The sequence below is a fragment of the Battus philenor genome, unplaced genomic scaffold (genome assembly GCF_028537555.1).
Source record: "Battus philenor isolate CCGP_79_NKW_IND1 unplaced genomic scaffold, ilBatPhil1.0.hap1 SCAF_4, whole genome shotgun sequence".
NCBI lineage: Eukaryota > Metazoa > Arthropoda > Insecta > Lepidoptera > Papilionidae > Battus > Battus philenor.
In genome coordinates, this window is record NW_027181704.1 from 5015705 (window position 1) to 5035711 (window position 20007).

At 37.7% G+C, this 20007-nt stretch overlaps 2 protein-coding genes across 4 annotated transcripts in view; one reads left to right on the plus strand and one right to left on the minus strand.

The window, feature by feature from the left end:
• Positions 1-11983, plus strand: part of CrebA (Cyclic-AMP response element binding protein A) — a 142864-nt gene extending 130881 nt beyond the window's left edge. For 2 of the 3 annotated variants that reach the window (XM_068771765.1, XM_068771767.1), the window contains 5 exons: positions 4022-4209; positions 6358-6508; positions 7255-7436; positions 8162-8305; positions 8987-11983. In XM_068771765.1, the coding sequence (XP_068627866.1) occupies positions 4022-4209; positions 6358-6508; positions 7255-7436; positions 8162-8305; positions 8987-9175 (854 nt within the window). In that variant the 3' untranslated portion in view covers positions 9176-11983. The remainder of the gene's footprint in view (positions 1-4021; positions 4210-6357; positions 6509-7254; positions 7437-8161; positions 8306-8986) is intronic. The other variant, XM_068771766.1, reaches the window with a different exon arrangement.
• Positions 11984-13235: 1252 nt separating this feature from the next.
• Positions 13236-20007, minus strand: part of Hgsnat (Heparan-alpha-glucosaminide N-acetyltransferase) — a 36658-nt gene continuing 29886 nt past the window's right edge. Inside the window, exons 6-10 of the mRNA XM_068771824.1 lie at positions 19265-19432; positions 15839-15960; positions 15393-15562; positions 14413-14599; positions 13236-13921 (exon numbers count right to left, since the gene is read on the minus strand). Of these exons, the coding sequence (XP_068627925.1) occupies positions 13627-13921; positions 14413-14599; positions 15393-15562; positions 15839-15960; positions 19265-19432 (942 nt within the window). The 3' untranslated portion in view covers positions 13236-13626. The remainder of the gene's footprint in view (positions 13922-14412; positions 14600-15392; positions 15563-15838; positions 15961-19264; positions 19433-20007) is intronic.

The window sequence follows — 20007 nt, forward strand, 5'->3', positions numbered from 1 at the left end:
AGAAAAAAATCACCAATAGCCCATGCATTTAAATAATTAACTAATTAAACTTATTGAAATTTGGACCACATTCGTGATAAAATAAACGAATTTAATATAAAATATGAATTATATCTCTAGTATGCTTTATCAAGCAAGTGTACGCATCTTTTAAGAATCTACATAATAATGTAGCAAAGATGTCAAGACCAGATACCGGCTTTGAAAGCATTGTATAGGCTGAACAATCTGTGGGAGAATTAAAACCTAAGTTGCTATATGAAAATTATTTTTCAATAATTATTTGTGCAGATTGTAGTACTGTTAGATAAATTGAATTGAGAATATCAAAGTAATTGTTGATAATGTTACTTTTAGTAATCTGCGTGTATACATCAAATCTCTAATTTATCTATCAGCTAATGTGTTCATACTAAAAATAGCTAAAATAGGGCATAATTGATTAATTTAGCTGTGTAAAAACGTAGTTGCTTAAACTAAATATCGATTGCTATATACTGAACCACTGTATCGCTTGTTAGGTATGTGCGTTTTCTTGTATGCGGTACAGCGGTTCCGGTCGAACTATAATGTTAACTATCGTTATCATCATTTCTGTGGGATGTCTATTGGTAGACTTAAGCCTCCGTCATAAGACCGGTCTAAAGCGGCCTGCATCCAGTGTCATCTGATCTTAACAAGGTCTTTTATCCACATAGTGGGTGGATGTCTCACACTCTCATTGCTTTTCCCTGGTCCAGAGCGTTTTTCCTATCTGTTCTGCGCGCTATGTGGCCTGTATACAATCACTTGACTTGTCAAGTCGCTGGGAAATGTCGGTTACTTATATTCGTCAACGAAACTCCTTATATCTAATTTGGACTATAGATATTATAGCGCTATGTATATCTGTTTTCAACTAATAAATAATAAAAATATTACGTAATAAAGCTGTCTTCAATTTGTTGAAAAAATATATCTATTTTAAATTCATGTAGTGTATGAAATTCTTACTCATCGACGGCTTCTTAATCACGATAGAAATCATTTATTTTGGTTTACATTTTTTTTTTAATTTAGTTTTTTTTTAGTTTAGTACAAATAGTCAAAAGACTTGGTAATTCTACCATTACAATGACAGCTACTGTCAAAAATAATTTTATTTTAGATTTATCGTGAGTGTTGTACGTGTAAAACGAAGTATGTAATATGATTTAAATATTATAATTTAATTAATGTAATCACTGACTACAGGACTGACGTAACGAACGATTAAATAGCAGTCGTTCACAATGGCCTTAGCTAATGCTTTAGACATACCGCTGCTGAAATGTTCTATGACGTAATCGTCAATCTGGAATTGCACTTTGCTATTGAAATATATTTAGGACATAAATACCGAAGTAAATGACATCAGGGCAACTTTAGATTGCGATGCCTATGAGCCTTTTAATTTGTCACAGTCCAGTTAACTAGGCTACATCTGTGGAAGTAACCGATGTGTAAAATATAAAAAAAAATATAATTAAAAAGAATTATATAGAAGGAGGGAAAACTATACATGTCCATTTCTTTTACCTACCATATATTCAATAGTATTCCGAGGGTAAAAAAAAGTATTGAGTGGTCATTGTCACTCAGTTTTGCTACACCCCATGATCAATTAGATTATAGAAAATTATAAAGCCATGTTCACATTGACCAGTTGAAATACGTCTAGTAGGTATGGGCTCGATTTTATTTAAACTTTAACATCTTGCCTATAGATCAAGGAATGACAATGGACTAATTTTCTTAACCTTAATACACTACTGTTAATAAACTGGCTATTCCTCGATCGTTTCGAACTGACTAGTTGACTAACTGACCCCTACAAGGCGAAAGGAATGATTATTTACATCATGTCAGTCAGCCGCCCCTTGCATGACATAGGACTCCCCAAAATTTGCTATAATGACTCGCCTTGCGCTGCCTATCCAGTGACTTCCCGCGTCCTTGACTATGTTTTCATTGGTCTATTTAGTAGGGGACTTACCTACGCTACGTCTTCCAACTCATGGTCACCATACGAAAACTTTTCGTTCTCAACGGCCTTCGGTCATACCAGCTGTGTTGAAGTATCCAAGCACTATGGTTCCAAAGATTATTATATCAGTACATAGGTAGAAATCTCTTATATATTTACGTATACATACATAGACGAGGAAAAATGGAATAACTGTATAAACTTAACTATAATACAACAATTTTTATTGCAGCTCTGTTACAGTTTAATTGATGCTGTACAGTACAGATGTTAAAAGATAACTGATCATAATTTTCATATACAGTTGTTACGGACGCGGCAAAGTATTCAAATTTGCTTGCGGGCAATAATAATTAGTAGTCCGGAGAGGCGCTTCTCGCGCGTCTTATTTACATATATTAACTTTAAATTGAATTACTTCTTCAAAAGCTTTTTTAATTTATAATTTATTAAAATGTATGTTTTTATAATTGAATATTTACATTTTCCAATGGCCATATTTAGCATTTTCTCGCCTGAGAAATGTTTTATTTAACTTAAAAAAAACGCATAGCAACATTCTAACAATAATTATATATTTTGATATAATTGACAAATGAGATTATTTTATATTAGCGCTCACCATCATTATATTAAAAACCAAAATATTCTTTATTTAATTAAGCTGTTATAAACTCTTTCGAATCGTCAAGTCGCCGGAAGGCAGTTCTGCTGAGAAGAAACGGTGAGAAACCCGCCAGTTGTTCTTTACAAATAGTTTTATAGAGTACGCGACAATAATTAGTTTTCTGAGTGAGCATCAACAATATTTAATTCCGCGCATTAACAGTATAGAATTCTTTGATAAAATAATATTATTTATTTTTTCTTTAATTTCTTGTTTGAAGTAATATTATAACAGCTGGCTTATTTATATAAACTTAAATAAACCGGTGACAAAATGGAATATAAATATTACGTTATAACACAGTGAAAATTACGTAATTTTATTTTTGTGTGATGTAAAAATAGAATGCCTTGTTTTATATGATGTCCCCTAAGGAGGTTTAATATTAATCAAGACAATAAATTGATTTGATGGTTGTTTTATCGAAAATTATAAGAAATGTCACATTTTTCAAGATGGACGTCATAAGATATAAAGGTAAAATTATTTTATATGACTTTTGGTTACTTTAGTGTTGGAATGTATTAGCTTTAAGTGCCACGCTGTGTGTCAGCAGGTAGACGATGCGAAAGCATGCACGAGGATCCGATAAGATTCCGAAACCTAAACAGTATGCGAACCATCGCGTTATAAATGTCATGATTTATTGTTTAAGTATTTTAAACAAAAAGAGCATTAGGACTATGCATTTCGAATTATAGAAAAATCTAACTTAGACAAAATGAGATTTAGAGACCAAATCAAGAATACGGAGATCTGTAAATGAACTTTAGTTACTGACGTAAGCCAGTGGAGTTGTAAGTTAGTGGTAGTGGGCAGGCCACACACCGCGCTGGAAAGATAGCTGCGGGGGCTGCCGCGGACCTGCAAGAGCAGTATGGGACGTCCTCTAGTTGGACAGATGAGGATCTTGTTAAAGTCGTCGCTAGACGCTTGATGCGTGCCGCTTACCACTGGCCTTATTGGCAACTATGTGGACTTTGTACAGCTGAAATGATAGTAATAAAAATGAATTCCAAAATTTATTTATATCAAAGTAAGCATTTACATAGTTAATTATTTTAATGTTATCAGTGAAAACCTACCACCGGCTCAGAATCCTGATGTGCTGAAAAGAGCCGGCCAGAAACTCAACAGTAGCTCTTTTAAACAATGTTCGATGTATACGTAATAACAACTAAGTAAATTGAGAATAAACCAAGCTCCACACAGTTCAATATAAAACTCTTAAATGCTATAATAGATTTATAATCATTATGAACGGATTTATACTTTATTTGAACGCTATGCGTAACCTTAATCATTTATTTTAAATAACTATTAGTAATTCGTACAAACTTTTTTTTCAGATATGGAAGACGAATGCTACCCTGCTATCCCAGCGAGCGCATGGCGAAGCAGGAGGCGGTCCAGTTCTCCCGTTACAGAAGTGAAAGCCGAGCCCAAGTCAGAGCCGGACTCCCCGGCATCTTCCTGCCCACCCTCACCCACACCCGGCGCGGCCCTTGCACAACTCGACTACGTTATAGACCACACGGTACGATTTCATTGACTGTCTCACATCCAAAACAAATTACAACAACAATCAGACACAGTCAATGCATACAGAACTAATAATTAAAGCCTATTATATGCTCGATATTCTTCTACTATATCGAATGAGGAACAAATAGATTAGTGGACAAAGATAAGTAATCGGCATAGCCCAGTGAATTGGCAACTTCAAGTGGCAATGACCGCTGGGGTCTTACTGTTCTGGTGAAAACCACATAACGGCAAGCGCAGCGTATGACGTTCACCTACAAAGGGGACATATCATATCAAGGTCGTCGAAAGACGCTTCATACTGGTCCTATTGGAAATCTCTATGTAAGCCTATGTCCAATTGTGAACGTATTAAGATGTAAATGATGGTGATGAAGATGTAAATAAAATGGTCAATACTGTTGAAAGTGATTTCCCTAGAACCTGCATATGCCAATGCTACACTTGATTCCAGTGACAGCCCATGCCGAGGTGATTTCCCACGTTCTCTTTATGGAACCCTCATCTAAATAAGTTTAGAAATTTGGAGCCTAATAAACCGTTAAAACAAAACAAATAAAATCCCAAGTCGAAGTTCCATATGAATCCCTCAAGCTTAAAAGTCTTCGTCAATGATAAAAAATTAATCTTTCAGATCTTTACATTGTCTTTAAAACGCTAAAATAGCATTTTTGGTTTTATAAAACGTTTACATTTATAAATTCCAAGTCGCCGTAAACAGCTATAGTAAGCTGTTATATAGAATAATGTGCAAAACATATAGCTTGAACAGTTATAGCGCTTATGCTTACTCAACGTTGTACTTATTAGCACACGGAATGACTTAGTAATCGCGGATGTATGAGTTAATATGTGGTTATAACCGATATAGCATTTAACACTTCTTGTATAGCTTTATGAAATAAAATTAATAAATTCTAAATTTAATTGCTAGGATATAAAACGTGTTCCGTTCTCACGTCCCCGTCGCATACATACTAATTGTTTTCTTTGTTCAATAATTCTATAAAAGCAAATAATAGTCGCTTTGTCAGTAAAGTCACGTATTCGTTTTACATCACACTCACTGTTCCAACGGCCTTTCTATATTAATACTATTAAGATGAATTGTTCTTTTATTCCTTTTGCTGTTTAGCGTGAAATTTGCATAATCAAATGCAAATTTATTTCACTATAAGAAAAACATTTTAGTTTAATAATAACATGAACTTTTGGCGAAGTTATATCAATCTTTATAACCAAACGATTTTTAATAAACGTGACTGTATCTTGAACATGAAACGCCTTTTACTCGCGGATTCTTCAAAACATGTTATAAAGCATTTCTTATTATCTAAACGCACCGTTACCTTAATCATACTCTCTCCGCGCGCGAGAGAGTAGTTCTAAAGATGGCTTAAACCAATAAATACCGCAATCTATATGCAATGACTCGTAGAAATGTAAAGGTTATTAGAGTTTAACAAACTTCTAAATATTTGTTTGATATTATAAAAAAAATCTTTCGTTAAATAGGATTAGATATCAATTTACAAATTTACTTTTCTTTTGAGTGTTGTGTAGCCTCTCAAAACTTAGATTAAATATGAAATATACATATGTTTATTGTGCCTTTGCGTGACATTTTCAAACTAGATTTTTAAAATAACGGATGGTGGAGAAAATATGACATGTAGACTTAAGAGAGCCGTAATATCGGATAGAACCTTGATGAACTTGTCGAGCAATCTTGAAAAAGACTACTAAACGCGGATTGTGTGACACCCCAAGCCACCGCTTTCTGATTTGCACTGAGTCACCCCATGCGTCTGTTTTTGCACCATACCAATCCACTGAAATACATAATCTTAACTGCTTTACCAAGGGCTACCTATAATCTCCCAAGCTTTCTTGTTTATTGCAAAGATATTTAAATTATTGTGTCTTCAGTGGTTCACCACCTTAATCAAGTCCCCTCTACACGAATCTTTCTAAGTACAGTCAAACTGTAAATGCCAACGGTTAAACAGCATATTTAGACAAAAGAGTATGGATATTTTTCTCATACTGCTTTCTCCCTAGTTGCGTTTCTTCTCTTTCTCTCTGCCCTCCAAAGTTATCGTCAGACGTATCTCACGGTGGTGTGGGTGACGATTTGCAGACGGGAACAATTCACATGTCACAGGCCGTGCTGCAGAAGGTGGGTGCTGCGGGTGTACCGCAGCTGCTGCTGAGCACCGCCCCGCGCATCGCCAGCTCGCTAAGCAACAACAAGCTCTCCATCAAGGTCACCTCCAGCTCCGGGGCCTCGGGTATGACGTCTGCTTTTATACGTTGTCTTACATCATCACTATTTCAGACGTAAGAAGTCCTCTGCTGGATTTATTTGCATTAACTAGTTTTATATGTAGAATGGTTTTGAATGTGTTCTATTTCCACTGGCTCTTTCACTAATTAAATGTCAACTTCTTCTATTTTTGAATTAGAAGCTCTGTGAGCAGTGGTAGCCTTTTGCCGACTTCGAAAGTGGGTTGCATTCTCTGTAGTAGTCCTTCTATTTATAAAATATGTATAATAGTTACTGCTCACATACAAGTACGATGAAGGGGAATACGATTAGGAAATCTGAGTGTTCTAGTACCGACACTCTGAAATATGTGCGACGAAGTAGAAGAGGCTAACGTGTGGGTATTCCTAAGTCAATAAAAGCCATCACAAATAATGCATAAATAGCTATACCAATAATCTAATTTTAATTTCCATCGCAGCGGAAAGGTTTGTCCTGCGCCCCACGATTTCTTTCACATGTACTGTTACATTTAGACTTTTTATATATTCGAATATTTAGATGGTAATATAAATAAAAGCATGTGCCAGTCGTGACGGCTCCGAGGAGCACTGGTTTTCAGCCTATTATCTTCCTGATGTGTTATGTAGATAGACCATTTTTTATTTTATGAACAGCGTAGTCTTTTAGTCCAGTAGTATAATGAAACACTGATATGTTTGCTCGCAACATTAGTAAAGAATAAAACAGTGTTCCTTATATGTTTGACAGGCTTCAATCTGCCGCCAACGCCGCCGTCGTCGCTGTCTTCATCAGATAGCGAGGGCGCGCTTTCGCCGGCGCACGAGCCAAGCGCCCCGCCCGCTGCGGCCCCGCCGCCGCGCCGCGCGCATCTTTACGTCTCACAGCACTCACGCCAACCCATCAACACGCCCCTCATCAGCACCCAGCCGGTATTACTATTCACCATACTATCATCATCATTCAGCTGTGGCACAGGAACCCCCTTTGCAAGACCGGCTTTTTCAGAAATCCATGATTTCCTGAAGCAGTCTGCATCCAACCTCTTTCGGCAGTCTTACCAAGGTTTTTTGTCCACCTATGTGACTTGCCCATTGCTGCTTCGACTTGCTAATCTGATTGGCAATATCGGTCACTTTCGTTTATCTACGGATCTGCTCATCCCTAACTCCATCTCCTACAGAAATCCAGACTAGCCTTATCCATGGCTCATTGAGCGACTGTAAGCTTGCTAATGAGGCCAGAAGTGTAAGTTCTGTGTTGAAGAGGATTAGATATTTTGAAATATTTTGTTATTAAATGCTACATGAACGCTCTGTATTATGAATACTGGTTAAGGAACGACTTAGTTATAAACAAGTTTTTTTAATTGAATGGAGGGGCCCTATGTGTATGTTTTTATTTCTATGCCGGTCGTCGGAGGGATTCTAAAGAGTTTGCCGGAGATTAGCACCCCCATGCACCGCTGTTACCATGGCTGCTGCCTCCGCCAGAATTAGCGGAGTAAATATTTTTGGAAAATGCTGCCTATCGTCTTAATATTTTTCCCTGGTCGACTCTTAAAGCAACGACGGGGGCCTGTTCTATGCCCCAGGTGACAAATAAAAACAAATATACGTAATGAAAATTTTAATTTCATCTTTTTTATTTTCCGTAGAAGGGATCAACAGGCACGCTGGTGCTAACGGAAGAGGAGAAGCGCACATTACTCGCAGAAGGATACCCGGTGCCCACACGCCTACCTCTCACGAAAGCCGAGGAGAAATCTCTCAAGAAGATCAGGAGGAAAATTAAAAATAAGGTAATATCATCAACATATCAAGGTATAATAGTAACTATAGAAGTTCTCATTGGATAACAGAATTAAATCGTGTCGATGTTGTAGCAGTGGAACGTGGTCTCTTACTTATGCTTCATTGGCAAGCTCATAGTCGCTCAATGGGCCTCGGAGAGGGCTGTGCTCAGGATTTGACTTCGAGAACGAATCAATAATAAAAAAGTCCGTAGACGAATCAAAGTAATCGACTTAACCAAGATTCGTCAGTGGCAGTGAGATGGCCACATAACGCGTAAATCGGATGGCCGCTGGGATCTTAAGGTTGTGGAGAGGAGAACACGAAGAGGCAAGCACAGTGTAGGATGGCAGAAGACGCATTTACTTCCTTGACTTCCTACCCGTACTTTTGTAAATCTATGAAATAGACCAGCAGTGACAAATCATATGACAAAAAAATTATGATGATGTGGCGAATATGACCCTCCCGAATGCTTTTGAATCGAAACTCTTAGTACGATTTGAATGTAATAAGCCGTGCGTGTAATAATCGTCCGCCGTATAGGTATAGTGGGTGACGCTAGAAGTACGCCACTTCCAACCGTCCTTATTGGAAATCTTTGGGGGAGGCCTATATCCACCAATGTTAGTCCTGTGTATGAAGTTATGATGAAACACATATCTAATAATCCTGATTTACTTTTCTAGATATCTGCTCAAGAAAGTAGGCGCAAGAAGAAAGAGTACATGGACCAGCTGGAGAGGAAGGTCGAGATTCTGGTGTCGGAGAACACTGACTACAGGAAGAGGGTGGAGACGTTGGAACAGAAGAACGCGAATCTGCTCAGTCAGCTCGCGGCTCTTCAAGCGCTCGTCACCCGCAACGTCAGAAAGTGACGTCATCACAGGAAAAACATCGCGTGACATCACATTCCGCTCTAAACTGCGGCATCGCACCAGGGATTTAACACACCAATATTCACGTAAATTCGTAAAGGAATAGCTGACAACGATGGAAAGAAATATTTTTAGACGTATTTAATATATATATATTACTTACGTCCTGTAGCGTTTACATTACGATCAGATCACAGGCCCCAAGATGTTATTTAGTAATGCAATTCAATGATTTTTGTGTAACCTTTCTTTGCTGTAATAAACATGTGGTGATTTATCTCATTTCTTTTTAAAGTTGTATCGCAATTTTTGTTTCACATGGTTCTACTTCTATATTATTTATTTTATGGCTTAAAATAAAAGTATTCTTTTGTATTTCACAATTTGATATTAGCAAAAACCATCACGCGTGTGCTAAAGCTGCGTGCGCGCATACATGTTTTCCGACATATAAATGTCTTTTAAGAGCGGCCTGCGATCTGATTACAAATATCTGCTTAAAAATAGTGCGTATTGAAACACTAAACAGTCCCACGGTTAAATAGAATATTTTAATAATAAAATGTAACAACGACAATGTATCTAATTCGGAGTGTATATTTTTAATGTATATTTTGGATGTAATTTACAATTGTACGCGGTAACGTCGTATCCAAAAGGAGACGCGATGATGGTTCGAATGGTTGCTCATTGTATTCGTTAGGTATAAGGTATTCCGTGGCGCGATATGTGCCGCCCTCTAGTTTACATCGGGGACGCCTCGTTCACAGGGATTCGTACTGGGCTCTTAGCTATTGATAGTTGTCTACGCGTGTTGTTTGAAATCTCGTTATATGTATTGGACGCTGCGAAGGCGTCGTTACTCTAGGCCTTAGTTTGTGCGTGTTTTTATTAAAATATGCAATTAGTTTAAGCATTATTATTGTTACCCGTAGCATACGTTCGCTGGCACGGGGCCGTGTTGGCGAGCCGCTTTATACTTCATAATAATCGTACTGAGGTGTTACGTCGACTGTTAACCACTTTATTACCGGCCTAATGCTCCGACATCGATTTTTATTGAGGAAAAAGTTATGCGTCCAAACTACTTAAAGAATGTCGTTATCTCCCGACGCGGGACCTTAGCATAATACGTAAGACGCACGCGAAAGTGCGTGTTACCTGTTAATTTTGAATTCCGTGAATTTGCATTTATAGCGAAATGTGTATCGTCCTAGAGATTTTTATCGTTTATTTAAGAATAACGTAAGATGTATGCATCCAATGAACGGACCCGCGAGAGACCGATTTCTGATAAAATAGGATTTCGGTGGCTCAACGTCTAGTCTACGAAGCAACCTGCAGCGGGCCATTGGGTGGACGATCCAGTTCGCGCTGCGCTTCTGGACCGACAAGTACAAATACCGGCCGCCTCGGCGGAGCTCACTTGAACGCCGTCGTTACTTCAAACCTGTACGCTTTTTAACATTTTAACATGCGCCATTTGTGTAGCGCCGTCGACTAAACCCTGGGGCCGGGTAATTAACAATTCCCCAATGACGGCCTTTGATTCGAGACGAGAGAGCCGTAACCGAATCTCTAATAGTTTCGTTCGTGTCTTGCCAACATTTTGCTAGAGACTGGCAGCCGCGCCTATGCCCGTGTGCCTGTGTTGGTTGACTGGCATTCTCTTAGACTAAACATTCCATTAGTCTTCTAATGATATGAGTGACTTAATCTGTGCTCGAGTACTTACGTGTTATTCTAACTTAGTAAAACTAACCACTATCACTTGTACAAACAAGTGCCCCCTTTACTTCGAGTCTGTTGTAACGCGACAAGCTTTTGTATTTCCGCGGGGAGTATGATCGACGGAGCAGAGGCGATTGCGCCGGGCAAGTATTTTTACTATGTGTGCAATTACAACGTTCTCTTTTTAAAAATTTAAAGTTCTTCCTATTTAGTAATAAGAAAATGTTCTATTTATATCATCGCTGAAATATATCGTCTATTTCGACTCCGGGTCGGAGCAGTTAAAAGAATTTATTGAGATATATTTTAAGAGATTTTTTCTATAGTTAAATTTTAGAAATGTATAAACACTGTTTTATGTGTCTATCGCTATACAAGTTAGTTCTAGAATAACGTAAAGTTTTATATGTATATCTATGTATACAAAATATATGTATGTCGGTATCGCAGGGCGCCTGCCTTTCATGTAACTGTATGATGTGCGAAGGATTGAGGTCCAGGGCGCACCGTACGAAATCGTTTTATATATGAAAGAGATATTTATCGCGTAGTTATCGTATTTAATTCCTAATATGGCATTTACCGTCTACAAAAAGAGTGATTTATTTGGAAACGACTTATAAATTATAGTAGATATTTTAACTTATGGAAACAATTCAAAATGAAATTGTGTCTGCGTTTCGGCTCCACGGCGTCGCGCGTGGACATGTTTCTTCATAAAATAACTTATACGAAATGCCAAACATACAATTATACAATTAAGTATGCGAGCAACGCATATTGGGTGACAATCCGCATCCATCTGAGGTTATGCTGTCTAAATTTGAGTGTAGATTAAAAAGATTTTATGTTGCACAGATAATCTCGGATGGACGCAGTTCGCGATTACAAAGCGTTACGTACGCTCTATGGTCGTATTTTGTTATTCATTTGAATAGTAATTTTATTGATAGTTTTGTTAAAACTATTTGCTGTTACCTTGAGTCAAGATTTGTTGAATCGTTTGTTTTATTATTATTTTCCATTGACAATTCAGATTTTACTGTCACCCTTGAGCTAATAAAGCGAGATATCGTACATCGATTGTTTCATTACCTTTTCTTACCCTTAATCCTTGTTGCCCAAACAGAACGCTATGCCCGTTTGAAAGTGTATCACAATAATTATTCAATAATAACAACATTTCGTGTACAGAATATTTATTTAACTCAAGCGTACCTTAAACTCTACACTTTTACAAAATGTAAACAGTAGAATTAGTTACACCGATTGAGACTAGATTTTAAATGTTTTAACTCACATGCACTCAAACGCCAACAACGGTGGCGTTTTACATTGTCTCAGTCTTTGCTTTAAAACACACTTCTAGCGTAATTAATTTTTATTTCGCCAAAATTCATATACTATTTAATATATATTCAATTAGTGCTGGGCGCTGTTAGCCTTTTTGGCTTTTACAGCTTCTAATGTTATATCTATACTTAATGTTAAGTCTATATATAAAAAGTATAAAATACACGACAACTGCACTAGCAACACGTATACATAATCATAAGGGCTCATTTTCATTGAACATTCCCAATGTTTATCGTCATACAGCGATCGGAAGTATCTGCACGGGGCTTTAAAACTAATGAAATTCATCAATTTATGATAAAGTCAATTTAAAAAGTGGTCCAGGCGGTCCGCGAGAGATTAAACGGGACTCGATGATGGCACGACAAAAAAATAGACGTTCTCAAGACGTAAGTGAAGGAAAATTTCTTCACCTATCTATGTAGGCAGATAATATTTTAAGCTCAACGACTGTTGTATAAACTTACTTATTCTATATTTAGTTAAAACGTATTAAAACAATCTAGTTGCAAAGAGTTTGAAAGTGATCTTTATGAAAAGATGTGGAATCTGGAAACCTTTGATGTAAAGTCAGCGTGGGTACAGAGTGTTATTTGACGCAAACAGACTACACAGGATTGTAACAGCAACAATCCGCAAGAGTACCTTGTTGACTAAAGCAAACATATTTTATGTATGACATGCGTGAATAACAATCTCCCGTATCCTGAAAGCGAGCTCTAACGACCAAAGAAAATGACCCTTAACTATCGCAAAAACAATCATATACACTCAGAAATCTGTTTTAATGCGGTAAAAACAACGTGAAAATTTTCAAAATAACTAATGCTGAATCGTAGCCATTCTTCGTAGTCTAACAATACGCGAACTATCTTGTCGGAAATCGCTTTCGCCTCTTAAAAGTACTGCATCAGGCTCATTTAGATTTGACTTTTTTTCAGTTTCATGTAGCCAAAATATAGATGATCTTCCTTACTATTTTTTTTATTGATAACTTCGTCAATTATGTTTAGAGTTGTTGATATTTTCATATACCACCCAAAAATAGAATAAAGAGGGCCGAACAAAAACAGGAGTTTGAGTATATTTTCACTTATTCGAAGAAATCTTACATCTAAAGGGCACTGGGTTGGATAAATAAGTTTCACCTACAAGGAGACGACTCGACTGCGGTTCCGTCTGCGGGGCAGAAGAGGCGTGCATATGGGCGACCGTGGGAGTATATATCTCTTGTCAGTCGGCGCTCTGGCATTTCTCAGTCGTACAATATCCGTCTCTTGCCGCACATCCCTCACGCGAGCGTTTGAAAACAGCTCGTACTCCGCCACGTCGACAGCCAAAGCGGAGTCGTAGGAGGCGTAATCTCAGAGACTTATGAACACTTTCTTCTTCGCCATTACGTGGGCGATTATCACCCAGAGCGCCGTGCCCCATACCGCTTCCACCAGGTAGACACTATGTGTGCGCATGTAAGGCACACGCCAATGGAAGGGAAACAGGTGGGCGCACACGGAGTGACCCACGTACAAGGCGATCGCGTTGAGCCCTGGTGCCCTGAACGGACCTCCGCCCCACAGTCGCCAGGCGTCCGTGAAGGTGTAACAAATGCTCAGTAGCGTCAGTGAACATGCCGACGTCACCAGTACAAATGACATGGACCTGGAATTATACCAAAAGTCATTTTCAAAGTAATCTTCGCATACTTATAAATTGGTTGATGAAAAATATATGATATGAATGCTATACTTTGTATATTGAAAGTAATGTAACCCTCCAAATGTTATTTCGCAAAAGTTTCAGTATTTCAGATAATGGCGTAGTTAATACATTTTCCGGACTGAAGGATTATACTATACGCCAATGCTTAGAATCATCATTCAGCATAAATGCAAGATGCAAACCGCTTCCGGTGTTATTGGAAATCTATGACGAAGTTCTACGGCTCAAATGGTGATGATTTTCCACTACAGTTTCTTTATAATTATCACTCGTGTATATCATGAGAAGAATGCCTCTTCAGTCCAATTTGATAGAAACCAAAATCAAAATGAACCTTTATTATCGTATCATTGTAATAAAAAGTAATATCACCAGTCCATGTCGATGTAAATGACGCCAAGAAGTTACAAAGTTATGATAAGCAGACTTACCACAAGTTCTTGTTGATGGGAATGACCCCGTGCTCGCGCGAGAAGCCCGCGAGCAGGGCGCCGGCGAGCGCGAGCACAAGGGCCCAGGCGAGCCAGCGCGACACGCGGGCCTTGTGCGAGCGCTGCAGCAGCACCGTCGCGCCCGCCTGCACGCCGAGCAGTGCCTGCACCGCAGACGTCAAGCACCCTGCAACACAACACTAAGTCACACTGGATATTGGCTACAAAACCATAATCTTATGTAATTTTCAGGTTCGGACAGCGTAGACCGGCTATCATGGCAACCTAAGCTGTATCGGCTGATATGATATTGATGATGATTTTCAGGAGATAGATGGACGAAAGAAAGTAACCGTCATAATAAACTGTGAAATGAACTTTAGGCCCAATAGCATCGATCAGTCAAAATTTCATAGACTACTTTAAATTCTTTTAAGATTAGTTTTTTTACAAACTGTAAATACAGGTATGGCATAGTAGGATTACTATTTATTAGTTAAAATAGTAATAAATGAGTTTAATGATACATATAGATCGTATCAGGAATAAGGAGATTCTTATACGAAAGTAACCGACAAACTAATTGGCAAGTTAGAGTAGCCGCACAGCGCGTCATACTGATGATCAATAGTGCCTTAAGATTCAGCAGTGGAGACCACAAACCCGCAAGCGCATGGTAGGAGTACAACCACAAGAAGACATACATCCGTGTTAACTTTGTCGAATAGCATTGGATGAAGATCGCTTCTAATCTTCATTATTGAGAATCTAAGAGCAAATACCACTTCGGCAGCAGTGTAAGTAAATCAGAAATAAAATTGAGTAGCCAATTAATTTACTATTAAGAATCAACGGTGACCCGACACCTTTATACTAAGATATAGCATTTTTAAGATATAGAGTGCTATTCTAATTTTAAGAAGTAGCAGGATTGATTTTGTTAAAATAAGTTTGAATTAAGATAGCAGTGTATACGTTACCGAGCAAGCCCTCGGGGTCGGTGGGTGGTCCTCCGTAGGTGCGGCGCGCGTCGCTGTTCTGGTAGAGGTGGCCCTCTCCGAGGAGGAGACGGTCAATGTAGCCTGCAGCACCACCACTGCACTCAGGCGCTACCCAGTCGTCGTGCTTCCCGCCCGGGCCCATGTAACCACTGAAACGCATGTTTAGAAAGCTTGAACTTATTTAATGTAAAGAAAAACTAACCTGAAATATATAAGGAAAATAATAACAGAGAAATATTAAGGTCTACAGAAAATATACAGTAACAGAAAGAATAATAACAATTATTCGGTACTTAATTGAATTTCGTGCTTAAATAAGTGGACAGTGATGATCCGATAGGTTCCTAACGCAAAGGGACTGTAGACTGTAGTACTTTATTATCGCTTTATATCAATATTTATACTATAGTATTCCCGATACTCACGCAGGGCAGTCGGGGTGGTGAACCAGCAAAGTAATGGCGGTGTGTAAGGCCACCAGCACTGCCGCCAATACCCAGCACCACACGCACGAGAGCAGGTCCTTCAGAGCTTGTCCACATGCGCCCTGGAATACAAACATATCCCAAGTATTGAAATGTCATTGTTTGTTATATTTAATCTATAATATGAAAAAAAAATATAAGTTATAAACAAACATAATTCAAACCACTCAGATATCTGCAACAGAGCCCGCAAACCTAGTGCAAAGAACATAAATGTAATAATGATAATGTACATAAGACTCATAATTCTATTTAAATGTACATTATAATTTTAAAATAAAATATTTAACAGCGAATAAATGTTGCCAACTAAAGAGAGAGAATCAAAAAGTAAGAGAGACGGAGCATCGATACCTATGCAAAATGGCGGCGGAAAAAATGCTGCTAACATAATGAACTCAGTTTCGTATTCATATCTCAATTCTCTAAAAGCTTTTAAACTTGAGAGTGTCGGAAATCATCTCTTTTCTTTTTACATAACTTGCGAAGATTAATATTCTCCTCGGAATCCAGTGAATCATCAGATGTTCTTAACTGTTTTTATCATGTTGACATAAAAGATGTCGATAATGCGAAATGGGCAGTTTTATCAGTGTTGATAAAACATTATCCGGTATAAATTCAAAATAAATGATCGAAATTCGTAATTGTTAAAAAAAATGAGAACTTTTTGGCACATGTTTTAAAAAAAGTATATATTCTCTCCTCTAATTTGACATAATTATAGTAATTATTTTGTTTTATTTTCTTTACCAGAGAAAAAATATTTTAAAAATTTATTTCTTTGTTTCATAATAAACGATTTATGAATATCTCTGTTTCTTCTCATATCTGCTATTTTATTTAACAGTTTTATATTTATTCTTTTACAATTAAATATCTCAGATATAGTGTCGCAATTAATCAAAAAACACCAATTTAATATTGAAAATTGGAACCGTTTAAAACCAATTGCTCGTGGAGATCATCAAACCGGAAAAAATCACTTAAAGCATCGCATGTAATTGACATTAATCTCACTTAATATCCGTAAGTTATATTGCAATCAACAACTTAAGGTCTATAACTAGAAGATAATACTATTTGCATCACTAAATTACATATGCTATTAAAGAGTAATAAATGTGACGTATATTATATATCCCTCGGTGCCTTAAGACTACTTACTTAGGTCTACGACAAATGTGTGTTGCCAGTGATGAGTTTTTGCACTGAAGCGTGGTTTCACTTCGGGTATTACCAGTAAGGTCATAGTCGCTCAAAGAAAAATAAAGAGGGCAATGTTCACGATTTGTCCATGAGATTAAATCAGGAATGACGTCATCGGAAGGTGAACGATAGCAAGTAACCCAACGGATTGGCAAAATAAAGTAGCAGTGGGGGCACAAAGCGTGCAAAACAGGCAACCGCTGATTTCTTAGGGTTCTGGAGTAGTGACCACCGACTGGCAAGCGCAGCGTTGAACGTCCACCTAAAAGGTTGTGTAGACGATATTATTAAAGTCGACGGAAGATCGGTCTTATCGTAAATCTGTGAGTAAGGCTTATGTCCACCGGTAGACGTCCTCCTGTTAAAATTTTGATATGAGGAGCTACTTCCGACAATCCGATGACACTAAAAGATTAAACTGAGGTTCGGCCTTCTTAGGTGACCTAGAGTAGGAATTCTAGGTCCGATTCTAGTGGCAGACCAAGCCAAGAAGATTCTTATGTCCGTTTGCTTTGTATGTAATCATGTTAAGCGATCTATGCGCTTTGTCCGATGAAATAAATAATGTAAAAAGGTTTAAGCTAAGGACCTTTATCGCTACACCTCCTCAAATGCTGAAGCTGTCAACATACCCTTGTCAACTTGATAAATAATAAATTAAACATGACTCAATGTCCTGTCAATGTTATGCGAATAGTAAGTAGCGATGACGTAATATATGCTTTGTTTATAACCGAACATCGTGCAAATTGAAGCACCTTTTGTCAATTGAAACAATGCTTGCCGGCGCTACTACACAAAAGCTATCGACGAGAAACAACAAAACGGCTTATGTTGAAATGTTTTACTATGGTAAGGTAGCTTATAAATGTCATTTTCGAACTATCCAACAATAATATTGATGGTACTGCACTAAGTTATCTTATTTATCATGGTGGTTGCCAAAAAATATATAAATTCTGAAAACAGTGACGTATTCCTTCAACATCAATGAGCAGTAAAATAAAATCATTTACAGGTTAGTTAACTCCTTCCGAGTTGCCTGTATCGGTAAGAAGGGCCGGTTTTCAAACGGCTAGAGAAACTTTACTATTACAATGTCACTGAAGTTATGTATTTCTACTTATCACAGGATATATGCAGCGCAGGACCGGTCAACGTGGTCATCATTGGGGAACACTTATGCCTTTGGTGACGTCTATAGACTGACATAATGATTACTTTATATAAATATATATTATAAGGACTTCGTATTTCAATATGTATGAAAATCAGATCCAACTCCTTCTATCACTTCATGTCCGCCAGCTCCATTACTTCTTGTTAACCAGGTCTTGGATGGACGATGCAATGATTGTTTGAGTGTAGTCGTCATAATAAGACTGCCGTTTGCACATGATCTTTTGCTTATTTTATATATTTATATCTCCTACGTTGATTTACAATAAAAGTTCAAAAAATATATCAATGGAAATGTTGTTCCATTCACACAGTGTTTCTGCATACTGTCGAACTAGGGTCTAAGTCATAATCTTTAACTTGTAAGATAGTGTTGCTCTGGTTTCATATATCATTTTAAAAAAAACTTTGTTTTTAATTTATAATATGTACCAGGTAGGCCGACGATATATTCAATGGGGCAGGAAGTCATAACATATAGGTAGCGCAAGATCAGCCATCGTGGCGATCTTTGAGGTGGCCTTTACGTGTGGTTACAATAGGCGAATGCGACGGCACACACGGACAGAACTTTGACGAATTCGCTATGGAAAGCTTTCCGCCAAAAACTGATCACTAACATTGGGGATATTCCGTAGCCACCAAGGTTACCGGACTTAATTCTTATGGATTTTTCATGCAGCTAACACAAAGAAAGAGTTTACAGTAACAATTCCCGAACTCTTGTGATTTTAAAAGAAAATTTTCAGCTCGATTGAACCAAATTTTCTGCTGTGCGTGACACAGAACGCAACGCTCCATTTGAGCAGTGTGTCGTTGGAAGATTTTTGTATTACATACTCTAAAAAGATGTAAGTATATTGTTCGATGTTTTTATTAAAACTCTTTGTCAAATATTACATTTTTCATTTAAATTTGAAAATAAAAATCTGACACCAGACATCCTGTATAATTTAAAAAACTGCAACGATGACTTACCCGCGGCGGCGTGTAGTATTTGGGGGCGGTGAGCGCGTAGAATCCAGCCGCTATGAGGTAGGCCACAGCAAGCCGCTGCAAGACTCCGAATATGCGTATTTCACCCAGCATGTTGGATCCGTAGATTGTGTTCAAAGAAATGCCCAGCAGGAACATCATGACTGAACGCTGAAGATAAATGTAATAATTGACAAACTACCTGGACAAATATTTATACCACAAATAATAGAAAAACAAAGCATTCATATACCTTTTAATAACATACAGTATTTAAAATTTTTTAACCCTTCTTATCTCCAAATCTATACTTCTGCCCTCGTTAGCATAATCACAATCAACAAGCTATCGTGGCTACGGTTGGGATCTGTTTAAGAGATCGATTTAGAAAAGTACAGATCTATATAAGAATAAAAGTGACAGGTATAGTCTAGCAGATATGCAAGTTGAATCGGTAATCAGCAGGCCACATCGCACACAAAAGAGATGGATTCAAATTCAATTGTTTAAGATATAATGTCATCTGGAGGAGGACAAGATCATTGAACTTCCGATCATAATTTTATTTAAACATATTTGCAGCCCTTTGTAATGTTCCGTTCGAACGCTACAGAAATCATTTGTCTCGCTATTCTATAAACGTAACACTTTCACTCATTACGTCACCCAGACTTCCCTTTCGTCGGTTGTTATTCAGATCTTCCACGTATTCTTTGGACATAAACAAGTTGATAAATAATTCAAGG